The sequence below is a fragment of the Bombus pascuorum genome, unplaced genomic scaffold (assembly GCF_905332965.1).
Source record: "Bombus pascuorum unplaced genomic scaffold, iyBomPasc1.1, whole genome shotgun sequence".
In the NCBI taxonomy this organism is placed as follows: Eukaryota; Metazoa; Arthropoda; class Insecta; order Hymenoptera; family Apidae; genus Bombus; species Bombus pascuorum.
This window is the reverse complement of record NW_026869749.1, coordinates 561,849-580,922: the sequence shown is the minus strand read 5'-3', so window position 1 is coordinate 580,922 and position 19,074 is coordinate 561,849. Positions and strand designations below refer to the sequence as shown.

At 30.1% G+C, this 19,074-nt stretch overlaps 1 protein-coding gene across 1 annotated transcript; it reads right to left on the bottom strand.

The window, feature by feature from the left end:
- Positions 1 to 97: 97 nt before the first annotated feature.
- LOC132915876 (uncharacterized) lies at positions 98 to 1,375 on the bottom strand. Its single transcript, XM_060975641.1, has one exon. It carries the CDS (start codon positions 1,373 to 1,375, stop codon positions 98 to 100), a length of 1,278 nt encoding a protein of 425 aa, XP_060831624.1.
- Between the last annotated feature and the right edge of the window lie 17,699 nt (positions 1,376 to 19,074).

Genomic DNA, 19,074 nt, shown 5'->3' with positions numbered 1-19,074 from the left:
TGTTGATGCGTGCAGATATTAACAGGTCGTTGGGTAGTGTGGTGACCAAGTCTATGAGCAGTGATTCGGTTTTCCGAGTCGCGTCGGTCTGTGGTTGTCATTGTGTGATTTGTTGTTGGATATCGGATACTGGACTAGGGTACGATTGATTTGGTGATGTACTAGTTGGATGTTTCAAAGGACTTCTGCTTTTGCCTGGGGGTGTCGTCGCGGGCTCTCCGTTGCTGGAATTGGTTCGATCCGCAGTTTGAGCATCGGATCTATGTAGAAGGGTGTGATGACGTTGTCTGCAAATGCGACAGGATCCGGCGGAACACTGTGGGAGTGCATGTTCTGTCATCAGACAATTGGTGCATGCCGATATTTCTTCGGCGGCCCTGATGCGCTCTTCGATGGTTTTCGTTCTAAAGGTTCTACAAGTCCAGATCTTGTGCGGTCCGCTACACATTGGACAAATTGATGACGATTGTGATGTGACAAATGCCTGCCCGCGTGGCTGGCGCGTCGTCCTTGGGGGTTCGATGATTCGACACCGATCGTTCAAGAAATTGAGGAATTCTGTGAATGTGGGGAACGGTGTGTGTTGTGTTTTATCCTTCCAGATGAGATCGGTCTCCCGGTCTAATCTAAAGGTGCATAGATACAATAGCACGGAGTCTGCAGTCAAATGTTCGAGAGATTCTAAAGCCTTGTAATGCGATTCTAGTTTGGTCGCGTAGGATTGCAAGTCTAGGTGTGCTGTGCGTGATGCGAGGCCTGTGTTGAATATCTCTTGCAGGTGTCTCTGCACGATTTTCTCTGGCCTGTTATACCTTTTCTCTAGTATTTCCCGCGCGGCGGAATAATTGGTTGCTACGTTATTCAAAGATGATATGGTGAGCGCCGCTGCGCCCGTTAAACAGGATCGAAGATACGTCAAACGTTTGCAGTCGTCGATTCGCGGGTTGTCGTGAACCGTGTAACGAAATTGATTCGCGAAACCTGGCCAGTCCTCGTAAGCACCCGAAAACGTGGGTAACTGAATTTTTGGCAACTCGACGGGTTCCGGCGAGGAAATGTTCGAAGTCGGACCTCGGATCGTCGGCTCTGATTGTTTCGTTGCGGTGTTAATGATGGCCGACGCGTGCCCGAAGATAGTATAGAATGTCCGTTGTAAATTCACGCGATCCTGCTGTGTTGGGCCTTCTTCCCTATCGTCTACGTCACACTGATTCTTTTTGAATGATGCGAATTCTATCTCTAACTCTTTCAAACTACGTTGGATGGCGTAGATAGGGGTCCCTTCCTCATAACTGTCGAGTATTGCGCGAACTGCCTCTAATTCTTTTCGTTTTAGTATCAACAGTTTTGTGCGCTCTTCCAGATTGGGCGCCATTGCTGATTTCGATACTTTGATTGGGCTTACCTTAGAGTTGCGGTATGAGACCGAAGTTGTTCCGGCGGCAAGATATCGCTTGTCACTATGCAGCGGACTGTGGTTGATGTGCGCTTCGCGAGGAAGGTGATACTTCCCGAAGGTGACACAATGGTAGTGAAGTCGAAATGGTTGTACTTGCGATGTTGCTGATTGTCCCGCTGCGGCGGGAGGTTGCGTGGTTGCGTTCCTCGACCAACGGGTTGTACCTCTTCGAAGGTGATGCGCCTGACCTCGCTGGAGTGGTAACGTTTCCGCCAATTAAGTTGGATTCACGTGGCACTGTATGGTCACTGATAAGTCCACCTTTTCACTGACACGTAATCCGGCTCGAAGGACCAAATGTTGCGACCGTTCGCGGAGAGACGCGGTCGCGAGGAAACGCGTCAGCGAGAGTCGTAAATTCTCGCTACGATTCGGCTAATCGACGCCGCGAAATGGTCGCTCCCCGCGTTTCGTTTAGGATAACCGGGATGATTCAATGAATGCAACTTATTCTACGGTTGTAGAATAAATATATATATTTATATCAGAATAACACTTACAGTTTATATAAGATATCGGTTTAAATAGTGTCGGAAGTTACCACTAGAATGTTCGAGTTAGATCTTATACAATGTGATTAATTTGGACGCGACCGTACAGAGAGTTTTCGACTGCGACTGATCGGTTAGAATGTTAGATTGCGACTTTACGATGCTTCTCAGTGAGTTTGCTGGACTGAGCGATAGTTGTAGACGTATTGACTGATTTGAGGACGAAGACGAACTGACTTGATCGTGACGATGCTGTGTCGGAGGTGAGCTAAGGAAGGGTATGTCTAACGCACGGAATCATCAGATTTGTTGATGACAGTTTTTGGTTGGAGAAGTGAGGGTAATAGAAATTCTTTCTATTGTTTAGTAAGACTATCGATGGACTAGGAAGGGTATTAGCCACCCTCTATGGAAAGTTGGGAGAAGGAGGCATCGCACGTGTGAACACTTAGCGTTCACGTGTTTTCCAGACGCTAACCAGAAACCTTTGAAAACGCTTTCGTGGAAAAGCTCTTGTTTGCGACGAAAGACTTTCGCCAGAGTTTTCTGAGATTTATAGTCAGGCTGCGAGTGTTTTCAAGAGTACGCGATAAGGGTGTGCGGGCATCTGGCTGCCATCCGTCCGCGATGTGAGGGCCGGCTCAGGTAGAGAGTCAGCAGACGTAACAGTAATACTACATAACTTTATATGCAATTACGTAATAGTATATAACGTTACACGTTAATACGTAATAGTATATAACATTATACGTTATAAGGTAATACTACATAACGTTGTACGACATAGCGTAATAGTATATAACGTTATACGTAATTACGTGATATTATATAACGTTATAACGTAATAGTATATAACGTGATACGTTATTACGTAATAGTACATAACGTTACACGTTATAAGACAATACTACATAACTTTTTACGTTATTACGTAATAATATATAACGTTATACGTTATTACGAAATAGATTATACCGTTATACGTTAATACGTAATAGTATATAGTGTTATACGTTATAACGTAATAGTATATAACGAGATACGTTATTACGTAATAGTATATAACGTTACACGTTATAAGATAATACTACATAACGTTATATGCCATTACGTAATAGTATATAACGTTATACGTTAGTACGTATTTGTATATGACGTTATACGTTATAAGGTAATACTACATAGCGTTCTACGTTATTACGTAATAGTATATAACGTTATACGTTATTACGTAATAGTATATAACGTTATGCGTTATTACATAATAGTGTACAACGTTATAAGTTAGTACGTAATAGTATGTAAAATGATACGTTATCACGAAATAGTATATACCGTTATACGTTATAAGATTATACTACATAATGTTATATGCTATTACGTAATAGTATATAACGTTATACGTGAGTACGTAATAGTATTTGACGTTATACGTTATAAGGTAATATTACATAACGTTGTACGTTATTACGTATTAGTATATAACGTTATACGTTATAACGTAATAGTATATATCGTTATACGTTAGTACGTAATAGTATATAACGTTATACGTTTCAAGATAATACTTCGCAGCCTTTGACGTTATTACGTAATAGTATATATCGTTATACGTTATTACGTAATAGTATATAACGTAATACGTTAGTACATAATAGTATATAAGGTTGTACGTTTTAAGGCAATAGTGTATAACGTTATACGTTAGTTCGTAATTGTATATTACGTTATACCTTAGAAGGTAATACCACATAACGTTATACGTTATTACGTAATGGTGTATAACATTAGACGTTATAAGGTAATACTACATAACGTTATATGTTAGTACGTTAGAGTATGAAACGTGTTACGTTATTACGTATTAGTATATAACGTTATACGTATTAACGTACTAGTATATAACTTTATACATTATTACGTAATAGTATATAAAGTTATACGTTATTACGTAATAGTATGTAACGCTATACGTTGTTAGGTAATAGTATATAGCGTTATACGCTTTTATGTAATAATATATAAAGTTATACGTTACTATGTAATACTAAATAACGTTATACGTTAATACGTAATAGTATATAGTGTTATAAGTTATAACGTAATAGAATAGAACTTTACACATTATAAGGTAATACTACATAACGTTTTGCGTTATAGTGTAGTAATTTATAACGTTACACGTTGGTACGTAATAGTATCTAACGTGATACGTTATTACGTAATAGTTTATAACGTTATACGTTAGTACGTAATAGTATATGACGTTATACGTTATAAGGTAACACTACATAACGTTGTACGGTATTACGTAATAGTATAAAACGTTATACGTCGTAACGTAATAGTATATATCGTTATACGTTAGTACGTAATAGTATACACCGTTATACGTTATAAGGTAATACTACATAACGTTTTGCGTTATAGTGTAGTAGTATATAAGGTTACACGTTGGTACGTAATAATATCTAACGTGATACGTTATTACGTAATAGTATATAATGTTATACTATAGCACGTAATAGTATATGACGTTATACGTTATAAGGTAATACTACAGAACGTTATATGTTATTACATAATAGTATATAACGTTATACGGTAGTACGTAATAGCATATACCGTTATACGTTATAACGTAATAGTATATAACGTTATAAGATATTACGTAATAGTATAAAACGTTATACGTTGTAACGTAATAGTATATAACGTCAAACATTAGTACGTAATAGTATATAACGTTATACGTTAAAAGGTAATAGTATATAACGTTATACGTTAGTTCGTAATTGTATATAACGTTATAGGTTATAAGGTAATACTACATAACGTTATACGTAATCACATAATATTATATAGCGTTATACGTTATTACGTAATAGTATATAACGTTATACGTTCTAAGGTAAGACTGTATAACGTTATACGTCATAAGATAATACTACATAACTTTATATGCTATTAGGTAATAGTAACTAACGTGATACGATATTAAGTAATAGTATATAACGTCATACGTTAGTACGTAATACTATATGGCGTTATACGTTTTAATGTTATACTACATAACGTTATACTTTATTACCTAATAGTATGTAACGTTATACTTTATAAGGTAATACTAAATAACGTTATACGTTAGTACTTTAGAGTATGTACCGTGATACGTTATTACGTAATAGTATATAACATTATACGTAATAACGTAATAGCATATAACGTTATACGTGATCAGGTAATACTACATAACGTTTTACGTTATAGCGTAATAGTATGTAACGTTATGCGGTATTACATAATAGTGTACAACGTTATAAGTTAGTATGTATTATTATGTAACGTTATACGTTATCACGAAATAGTGTATACCGTTATACGTTATAACGTAATAGTATATAACGTTATACGTTCTAAGGTAAGACTATATAACGTTTTGCGTTATAGCGTAATAGTATATAACGTTACACGATAGTACGTTAGAGTATGTAACGTGATACGTTATTACGTTGTAGTATATAACATTATAAGTTATTACGTAATATTATATAACGTTATACGTTATTACGTAATAGTGTATAACTTCATGCGTTAGTACGTAATTGTATGTAACGTGATAGATTATTACATAATGGTATGTAACGTTATACGTTATAAGGTAATGCTACATAACACTATACGTTAGTACGTTAGAGTATGTAACGTGATACGTAATTACGTAGTATTATTTAACGTTATAAGTTATTACGTAATTATATATAACGTTATATGTTATTACGTCATAGTATATAACGTTATACTATAGTACGTAATAGTAGATGACGTTATACGTTATAAGGTGATATTACATAACGTGATACGTTATTACGTAATAGTAAATAACGTCATACGTTAGTACGTAATACTATATGACGTTATACGTTTTAATGTAATACTACATAACGTTATAACTTATTACCTAATAGTATGTAACGTTATAAGTCATAACGTAATAGTATATACCGTTATACGTTAGTACGTAATAGTATATACCGTTATACGTTATAACGTAATAGTATATAACGTTATACGTTAGTTCGTAATTGTATATTACGTTATATCTTAGAAGGTAATACCACATAACGTTATACGTTATTACGTAACAGTGTATAACGTTATACGTTATAAGGTAATACTACATTACGTTATACGTTAGAACGATAGAGTATGAAACGTGTTAAGTTATTACGTAGTAGTATATAACGTTATACGTTATAAGGTAATACTACATAACGTTTTACGTTATAACGTAATAGTATATCACGTTATACGTGATCAGGTAATACTACATAACGTTTTACGTTATAACGAAATAGTATATAACGTTATACGTTATTACGTAATAGTATATAACATTATACTACAGTACGTACTAGTATATGACGTTATACGTTCTAAGGTAAGACTATATAACGTAATACGTCATAAGGTAATACGATATAGCGTTACACGTTATTACCTAATAGTATATAACGATATACGTTATTACGTAATAGTATATAACGTTATACTATAGTACGTAATAGTATATAACGTTGTACGTTATCACGAAATAGTATATAACGTTATGCGTTAATACATAATAGTGTACAACGTTAAAAGTTAGTATGTATTATTATGTAACGTTATACGTTATCACGAAATAGTGTATACCGTTATACGTTATAACGTAATAGTATATAACGTTATACGTTCTAAGGTAAGACTATATAACGTTAAACGTTATAAGGTAACACTACATAACGTTATATGCTATTACGTAATAGTGTATAACGTTATACGTTAGTACGTAATAGTATATGACGTTATACGATATTACGTAATAGTATATAGTGTTATACGTTAGTACGTAATAGTATATAACGTTATACGTTATAAGATAATACTACATAGCATTTTACGTTATAACGTAATAGTATATAACGTTATTCGTTGTTACGTAATAGTATATAGTGTTATACGTTGTTACGAGATAGTATATAAAGTTATACGTTACCACATAATAGTATATAACGTTATACGTTAGTACGTAATAGTATATAGCGTTTTTAGTTATATCGTAATAGAATATAACTTTACACATTATATGGTAATTCTACATAACGTTTTGCGTTATAGCGTAATAGTATATAACGTTACACATTAGTACGTAATAGTATCTAACGTGATACGTTATTACGTAATAGTATATAACGTTATACGTTATAAGATAATATTACGTAGCCTTTTACGTTATTACGTAATAGTATATAACGTTATACGTATTAACGTAATAGTATATAACTTTATACGTTATTAGGTAATTGTATATAAAGTTATACGTTATTACGTTATAGTATATAACGCTACACGTTAGTACGTAATAGTATATAACGTGATACCTTATTACGTAGTGGTATATAACGTTATACGTTATAAGGTAATACTACATAACGTAATACTTTATTCCGTAATAGTATGTAGCGTTATACTTTATAAGGTAATGCTATATAACGTTATACGTCATTACGTAATAGTATGTAGCGTTATACGTTATAAGGTAATGCTATATAACGTTATACGTCATTACGTAATAGTATATAACGATATACGATATTACGCAATGGTATATAACGTTATATTGTAGTACGTAATAGTATATTACGTTATACCTTAGAAGGTAATACCACATAAAGTTATACGTTATTACGTAATAGTATATAACGTTATACGTTAGTACGTAATAGTATATAACGTTACACGTTATAAGATAATACTACATAGCTTTTTACGTTATTACGTGATAATATATAACGTTATACGTTATTACGTAATAGTCTATAACGTTATACGTTAGCACGTAATAGTATATAACGTTAAACGTTCTATGGTAAGACTATATAACGATATACGTTATAAGGTAATGCTACATAACTTTATATGCAATTATGTAATAGTATATAACGTTATACGTTAGTACGTAATTGTATATGACGTTATACGTTATAAGGTAAAACTACATAACGTATTGCGTTATATCGTAATAGTATATAACGCTACACGTTATTACGTAATAGAGTATAACGTCATACGTTAGTACGTAATATTATGTAACGTGATAAGCTTTACGTAATAGTATGTAACGTTATACTTTAGTACGTTAGAGTATTTAACGTGATACGTTATTACGTAGTAGTATATAACGTTATAAGTTATTACGTAATAGTTTATAACGTTATACGTATTAACGTAATAGTATATAACTTTATACGTTATTAGGTAATTGTATATAAAGTTATACGTTATTATGTTATAGTATATAACGCTATACGTTAGTACGTAATAGTATATAACGTGATACCTTACTACGTAGTAGTATATAACGTTATACGTTATAAGGTAATACCACATAACGTAATACTTTATTCCGTAATAGTATGTAGCGTTATACGTTATAAGGTAATGCTATATAACGTTATACGTCATTACGTAATAGTATATAACGATATACGTTATTACGTAATAGTATATAATGTCATACGTTAGTACGTAATAGTATATAACGTTATACGCTCTAAGGTAAGACTATATAACGTTAAACGTTATAAGGTAACACTATATAACGTTATATGCTATTACGTAACAGTATATAACGATATACGTTAGTACGTAATAGTATATGACGTTATACGATATTACGTAATAGTATGTAGTTTTATACTTTAGTACGTAATAGTATATAGCGTTATACGTTAGAACGTAATAGCATATAACGTTATACGTTATAAGGTAATACTACATAACGTAATACTTTATTACGTAATAGTATGTAGCGTTATACGTTATAAGGTAATGCTATATAACGTTATACGTCATTACGTAATAGTATGTAACTTTATACGTTATTAGGTAATTGTATATAATGTTATACGTTATTACGTTATTGTATATAACGATATACGTTATTACGTAATAGTATATAACGTTATACTATAGTACGTAATAGTATATTACGTTATACCTTAGAAGGTAATACCACATAACGTTATACGTTATTACGTAATAGTATATAACGTTATACTACAGTACGTACTAGTATATGACGTTATACGTTATAAGGTGATACAACATAACGTTATACGTTATTACGTTATAGTATATAACGTTATACGTTCTAAGGTAAGACTATATAACGTAATACGTCATAAGGTAATACGATATAGCGTTACACGTTATTACCTAATAGTATATAACGATATACGTTATTACGTAATAGTATATAATGTTATGATATAGTACGTAATAGTATATAACGTTGTACGTTATCACGAAATAGTATATAACGTTATGCGTTATTACATAATAGTGTACAACGTTATAAGTTAGTATGTATTATTATGTAACGTTATAAGTTATCACGAAATAGTGTATACCTTTATACGTTATAACGTAATAGTATATAACGTTATACGTTCTAAGGTAAGACTATATAACGTTAAACGTTATACGGTAACACTACATAACGTTATGTGCTATTACGTAATAGTGTATAACGTTATACGTTAGTACGTAATAGTATATGACGTTATACGATATTACGTAATAGTATATACTGTTATACGTTAGTACGTAAGAGTATATAACGTTATACGTTATAAGATAATACTACATAGCGTTTTACGTTATAACGTAATAGGATATAACGGTATACGTAGTTACGTCATGGTATATAGCGTTTTTAGATATATCGTAATAGAATATAACTTTACACATTATAAGGTAATACTACATAACGTTATATGCTATTACGTAATAGTGTATAACGTTACACGTTAGTACGTAATAGTATCTAACGTGATACGTTATTACGTTATAGTATATAACGCTATACGTTAGTACGTAATAGTATATAACGTGATACGTTATTACGTAGTGGTATATAACGTTATACGTTATAAGGTAATACTACATAACGTAATACTTTATTACGTAATAGTATGTAGCGTTATACGTTGTAAGGTAATGCTATATAACGTTATACGTCATTACGTAGTAGTATATAACGATATACGTTATTACGTAATAGTATATAATGTCATACTTTAGTACGTAATAGTATATAACTTTATACGTTATTAGGTAATTGTATATATAGTTATACGTTATTACGTTATAGTATATAACGCTATACGTTAGTACGTAATAGTATATAACGTGATACGTTATTACGTAGTGGTATATAACGTTATACGTTATAAGGTAATACTACATAACGTAATACTTTATTACGTAATAGTATGTAGCGTTATACGTTATAAGGTAATGCTATATAACGTTATACGTCATTACGTAATAGTATATAACGATATACGTTATTACGTAATAGTATATAATGTCATACGTTAGTACGTAGTAGTATATAACGTTATACGTTATAAGGTAATACTAAATTACGTTATACGTTATAACGTAATAGTATATAACGTGATACGTTATTACGTAATAGTACATAACGTTACACGTTATAAGGTAATACTACATAACGTTATACTTTATTACGTCATAGTATGTAACGTTATACGTTTTAAGGTAATACTACATAACGTTATACGTTAGTACGTTAAAGTATGTAACGTGATACGTTATTACGTAATAATACATAACGTTACACGTTATAAGATAACACTACATAGCTTTTTACGTTATTGCGTGATAATATATAACGTTATACGTTATTACGCAATAGTATATAACGTTATATTATAGTACGTAATAGTATATTACGTTATACCTTAGAAGGTAATACCACATAAAGTTATACGTTATTACGTAATAGTATATAACGTTATACGTTAGTACGTAATAGTATATAACGTTACACGTTATAAGATAATACTACATAGCTTTTTACGTTATTATGTGATAATATATAACGTTATACGTTATTACGTAATAGTCTATAACGTTTTACGTTAGTACGTAATAGTATATAACGTTAAACGTTCTATAGTAAGACTATATAACGTTATACGTTATAAGGTAATGCTACATAACTTTATATGCAATTATGTAATAGTATATAACGTTAAACGTTAGTACGTAATTGTATATGACGTTATACGTTATAAGGTAATACTACTTAACGTATTGCGTTATATCGTAATAGTATATAACGCTACACGTTATTACGTAATAGAGTATAACGTCATACGTTAGTACGTAATATTATGTAACGTGATACGCTTTACGTAATAGTATGTAACGTTAAACGTTAGTACGTTAGAGTATGTAACGTGATACGTTATTACGTAGTAGTATATAACGTTATAAGTTATTACGTAATATTATATAACGTTATACGTAATAACGTAATAGTATATATCGTTATACGTTAGTACGTAATATTGTACAACGTCATACGTTAGTACGTAATAGTATGTAACGTGATAGGTTATTACGTAATAGTATGTAAAGTTATACCTTACTACGTAATAGTTTATAACGTTATAGGTTATTACGTAATAGTGTATAATGTCATACGTTAGTACGTAATAGTATGTAACGTGATAGGTTATTACGTAATGGTATGTAACGTTATACGTTATAAGCCAATACTACATAACGATATACGTTAGTACGTTAGAGTATGTAACTTGATACGTAATTACGTAGTATTATATAATGTTATCAGTTATTACGTAATAATATATAACGTTATACGTTATTACGTAATAGTATATAACGTTATACTATAGTACGTAATAGTAGATGACGTTATACGTTATAATGTAGTACTACATAACGTTATAAGTTATTACGTAATAGTATGTAGCGTTATACGTTATAAGGTAATGGTATATAACGTTATACATTAGTACGTTAGAGTATGTACCGTGATACGTTATTACGTAACAGTATATAACGTTATAAGTTAGTACGTAATAGTATATGGCGTTATAAGTTATAACGTAACAGAATATAACTTTACACATTATAAGGTAATACTACATTACGTTATACTTTATTACGTAATAGTATGTAGCGTTATACGGTAGTACGTAATATTATATAGCGTTGTACGTTATAACGTAATAGTATATAACGTGATACGTTATTACGTTATAGTATATAACGCTATACGTTAGTACGTAATAGTATATAACGTGATACGTTATTACGTAGTGGTATATAACGTTATACGTTATAAGGTAATACTACATAACGTAATACTTTATTACGTAATAGTATGTAGCGTTATACGTTGTAAGGTAATGCTATATAACGTTATACGTCATTACGTAGTAGTATATAACGATATACGTTATTACGTAATAGTATATAATGTCATACTTTAGTACGTAATAGTATATAACGTTACACGTTAGTACGTAATAGTATCTAACGTGATACGTTATTACGTAATAGTATATAACGTTGTACGTATTAACGTAATAGTATATAACTTTATACGTATTAACGTAATAGTATATAACTTTATACGTTATTAGGTAATTGTATATATAGTTATACGTTATTACGTTATAGTATATAACGCTATACGTTAGTACGTAATAGTATATAACGTGATACGTTATTACGTAGTGGTATATAACGTTATACGTTATAAGGTAATACTACATAACGTAATACTTTATTACGTAATAGTATGTAGCGTTATACGTTATAAGGTTATGCTATATAACGTTATACGTCATTACGTAATAGTATATAACGATATACGTTATTACGTAATAGTATATAATGTCATACGTTAGTACGTAGTAGTATATAACGTTATACGTTATAAGGTAATACTAAATTACGTTATACGTTATAACGTAATAGTATATAACGTGATACGTTATTACGTAATAGTACATAACGTTACACGTTATAAGGTAATACTACATAACGTTATACTTTATTACGTAATAGTATGTAACGTTATACGTTTTAAGGTAATACTACATAACGTTATACGTTAGTACGTTAAAGTATGTAACGTGATACGTTATTACGTAATAGTACATAACGTTACACGTTATAAGATAACACTACATAGCTTTTTACGTTATTGCGTGATAATATATAACGTTATACGTTATTACGCAATAGTATATAACGTTATATTATAGTACGTAATAGTATATTACGTTATACCTTAGAAGGTAATACCACATAAAGTTATACGTTATTACGTAATAGTATATAACGTTATATGTTAGTACGTAATAGTATATAACGTTACACGTTATAAGATAATACTACATAGCTTTTTACGTTATTATGTGATAATATATAACGTTATACGTTATTACGTAATAGTCTATAACGTTTTACGTTAGTACGTAATAGTATATAACGTTAAACGTTCTATGGTAAGACTATATAACGTTATACGTTATAAGGTAATGCTACATAACTTTATATGCAATTATGTAATAGTATATAACGTTAAACGTTAGTACGTAATTGTATATGACGTTATACGTTATAAGGTAATACTACTTAACGTATTGCGTTATATCGTAATAGTATATAACGCTACACGTTATTACGTAATAGAGTATAACGTCATACGTTAGTACGTAATATTATGTAACGTGATACGCTTTACGTAATAGTATGTAACGTTATACGTTAGTACGTTAGAGTATGTAACGTGATACGTTATTACGTAGTAGTATATAACGTTATAAGTTATTACGTAATATTATATAACGTTATACGTAATAACGTAATAGTATATATCGTTATACGTTAGTACGTAATATTGTATAACGTCATACGTTAGTACGTAATAGTATGTAACGTGATAGGTTATTACGTAATAGTATGTAAAGTTATACCTTACTACGTAATAGTTTATAACGTTATAGGTTATTACGTAATAGTGTATAATGTCATACGTTAGTACGTAATAGTATGTAACGTGATAGGTTATTACGTAATGGTATGTAACGTTATACGTTATAAGGCAATACTACATAACGATATACGTTAGTACGTTAGAGTATTTAACTTGATACGTAATTACGTAGTATTATATAATGTTATCAGTTATAACGTAATAATATATAACGTTATACGTTATTACGTAATAGTATATAACGTTATACTATAGTACGTAATAGTAGATGACGTTATACGTTATAATGTAGTACTACATAACGTTATAAGTTATTACGTAATAGTATGTAGCGTTATACGTTATAAGGTAATGGTATATAACGTTATACATTAGTACGTTAGAGTATGTACCGTGATACGTTATTACGTAACCGTATATAACGTTATAAGTTAGTACGTAATAGTATATGGCGTTATAAGTTATAACGTAACAGAATATAACTTTACACATTATAAGGTAATACTACATTACGTTATACTTTATTACGTAATAGTATGTAGCGTTATACGGTAGTACGTAATATTATATAGCGTTGTACGTTATAACGTAATAGTATATAACGTGATACGTTATTACGTAATAGTACATAACGTTACACGTTATAAGATAATACTGTATAACGTAATACGTCATAAGGTCTTACGATATAGCGTTATAGGTTATTACGTAATAGTATATACAGTAATACGTAATAACGTAATAGCATATAACGTTATAGGTTATTACGTAATAGTGTATAACGTCATACGTTAGTACGTAATAGTATGTAACGTGATAGGTTATTACGTAGTGGTATGTAACGTTATACGTTATAAGGTAATACTACATAACGTTATACCTTAGTACGTTAGAGTATGTAACGTGATACGTAATTACGTAGTAGTATATAACGTTATCAGTTATTACGTAATAATATATAACGTTATACGTTATTACGTACTAGTATATAACGTTATACTATAGTACGTAATAGTAGTTGACGTTATACGTTATAAGGTAATACTGCATAACGATATAAGTTATTACGTAATAGTATGTAGCGTTATACGTTAGAAGGTAATGCTATATAACGTTATATGTCATTACGTAATAGTATATAACGATATACGTTATTACGTAATAGTATATAATGTCATACGTTAGTACGTAATAGCATATAACATTATACGTTGCAAGATAATACTGTATAACGTAATACGTCATAAGGTCATACGATATAGCGTTATAGGTTATTACGTAGTAGTATATAAAGTTATACGTTATTTCGTAATAGTATATTACGCTATACGTAGTTACGTAATAGTATGTAGCGTTATACGTTGTTACGTAATAGTATATAAAGTTATACGTTACTACGTAATAGTATATAACGATATACGTTAGTACGTAACAGTATATAGCGTTATAAGTTATAACGTCATAGAATGTAACTTTATACATTATAAGGTAATACTACATGACGTTTTGCGTTATAGCGTAATAGTATATAACGTTACACGTTAGTACGTAATAGTATCGAACGTGATACGTTATTACGTAATAGTATATAACGTCATACGTTAGTACGTAATACTATATGACGTTATACGTTTTAATGTAGTTCTACATAACGTTATACTTTATTACCTAATAGTATGTACCGTGAAACGTTATTACGTAATAGTATATAACGTGATACGTTATTACGTAATAGTATATAACGTTACACGTTAGTTCGTAATAGTATATGACGTTATACGTTTTAATGAAATACTACATAACGTTATACTTTATTACCTAATAGTATGTAATGTTATATGTTATAAGGTAATACTAAATAACGTGATACGTTTGTACGTTAGAGTATGTAACGTGATACTTTATTACGTAGTAGTATATAACGTTATGCGTTATAAGATAATACTTCATAGCATTTTACGTTATTACGTAATAGTATATAACTCTATACGTCAGTACGTAATAGTATATAACGTTATACGTTATAATGTAATACTACATAACGTTATACCTTTTAACGTAATAGTATATAACGTTATACGTTAGTACGTAATACTATATGACGTTATACGTTTTAATGTAATACTACATAACGTTATACTTTATTACCTTATAGTATGTAACGTTATACGTTATAAGGTAATACTAAATAACGTTATACGTTAGTACGTTAGTGTATGTACCGTGAAACGTTATCACGTAATACTACATAACGTTATACGTTATAACGTAATAATGTATAACGTTATACTATAGTACGTAATAGTATATAATGTTACACGTTATAAGATAATACTACATAGCTTTTTACGTTGTTACGTGATAATATATAACGTCATACGTTATTACGTAATAGTATATAACGTTATACGTTACTACGTAATAGTATGTAACGTAATACGGTAGTACGTAATAGTATATAACGCTATACGTTATAAGGTAATACTACATAACGTTATACGTTGTTACGTAATAGTATATAACGTTATACGTAATTACGTAATATTATATAATTTTAAACGTTATTACGTAATAGTATGTAACGTTATACGTTATAAGATAATACTACATAGCGTTATACCTTTTTACGTAATAGTATATAACGTTATACGATAGTACGTAATACTATATGACGTTATACGTTTTAATGTAATACTACATAACGTTATACTTTATTACCTTATAGTATGTAACGTTATACGTTATAAGGTAATACTAAATAACGTTATACGTTAGTGCGTAATAGTATATAGCGTTATAAGTTATAACGTAATAGAATATAACTTTACACATTATAAGGTAATACTACATAACGTTATACGTTAGGACGTTAGAGTATGTAACGCGATACGTTATAACGTAGTCGTATATATCGTTATACGTTAGTACGTAATAGTATATACCGTTATACGTTATAACGTATTAGTATATAACGTTTTACGTTAGTTCGTAATTGTATGTTACGTTATACATTAGAAGGTAATACCACATAACGTTATACGTTATTACGTTATAGTGTATAACGTCATACGTTAGTACGTAATAGTTTCTAACGTGATACGTTGTTACGTAATAGTACATAACGTTACACGTTATAAGATAATACTACATAACTTTTTACGCTATTGCGTAATAATATATAACGTTATACGTTATTTCGTAATAGTATATAACGTTATACGTTAGTACGTAATTGTAGATGACGTTATACGTTATAAGGTAATACTACATAACGTTTTGCGTTATAGCGTAATAGTATATAACGTTACACATTAGTACGTAATACTATCTAACGTGATACCTTAATACGTAATAGTGTATAACGTTATACGTTATAAGATAATACCACATAACATTTTACGTTATTTCGTAATAGTATATAACGTTATACGTTATTACGTAATAGTATATAACGTTATACGTTATTACGTCATAGTATATAACGTTATACGTTATAAGATAATACTACATAGCGTTCTACGTTGTTACGTAATAGTATATAACATTATACGTGAGTACGTAATAGTATATGACGTTATACGTTATAAGGTAATACTACATAACGTGATACGTTTGTACGTTATAGTATGTAACGTGATACGTTATTACGCAATAGTGTATAACGTTATACGTTAGTACGTAATAGTATATAGCGTTATACGTTAGTACGTAGTAGTATATAGCGTTATACGCTATAACGTAATAGTATATAACGTTATACGTTAGTACGTAATTGTATATGACGTCATACGTTATAAGGTAATTCTACATAACGTGATACGTTATTACGTCATAGTATATAACGTTATACGTTATAAGATAATACTACATAGCGTTCTACGTTGTTACGTAATAGTATATATCGTTATACGTCAATACGTAATAGTATATGACGTTATACGTTATAAGGTAATACTACTTAACGTTATACGTTATTACGTAATAGTATATAACGTTATACGTTTTAAGATAATCCTACATAATGTTATATGCTATTACGTAATAGTATCTAACGTAATACGGTATTCCGTTATAGCATATAACGTTACACGTTATAAGATAATACCACATAGCTTTTTACGTTACTACATAATAGTATCTAACGTGATACGTTATTACGTAATAGTTTATAACGTTATGCGTTAGTACGTAATAGTATATGACGTTATACGTTTTAATATAATTCTACATAACATTATACTTTATTACCTAATAGTATGTAATGTCATACGTTATAAGGTAATACTAAATAACGTTATACGTTAGTACGTTAGAGTGTGTAACGTGATACGTTATTACGTAGTTGTATATACCGTTATACGTTATAACGTAATAGTATATAAAGTGATACGTTATTACGTAATAGTACATAACGTTACACGTTATAAGATAATGCTACATAGTGCTATATGCTATTACGTAATAGTATATATCGTTATACGTGAATACGTAATAGTATATGACGTTATACGTTATAAGGTAATACTACATAACGTTATACGTAATTACGTAATAGTATATATCGTTATACGTTAGTACGTAATAGTATATAACGTTATACGTTATAACGTAATAGTATATATCGTTATACGTTAGTACGTAATAGTATATACCGTTATACGTTATAACGTAATAGTATATAACGTTATACGTTAGTACGTAATTGTATATGACGTTATACGTTATAAGGTGATACTACATAACGTGATACGTTATTACCTAATAGTATATAACGTTATACGTTTTAAGATAATACTACACAGCGTTCTACGTTATTACGTAATAGTATATAACGTTATACGTTAGTACGTAATAGTATATAACGTTATGCGTTCTAAGGTAAGACTATATAACGTAATACGTTATAAGGTAATACTACACAACTTTATATGCAATTACGTAATAGTATATAACGTTATACTATAGTACGTAATAGTATATAACGTTGTACGTTATAAGGTAATACTACATAACGTTTTGCGTTATAGCGTAGTAGTATATAATGTTACACGTCAGTACGTAATAGTATCTAACGTGATACGCTATTACGTAATAGTATATAACGTTATAGGTTATAACGAATTAGTATATATCGTTATATATTATAACGTAATAGTATATAACGTTATACGTTCTAAGGTAAGACTATTTAACGTAATACGTCACAAGGTAATACGACATAGTGTTATACGTTA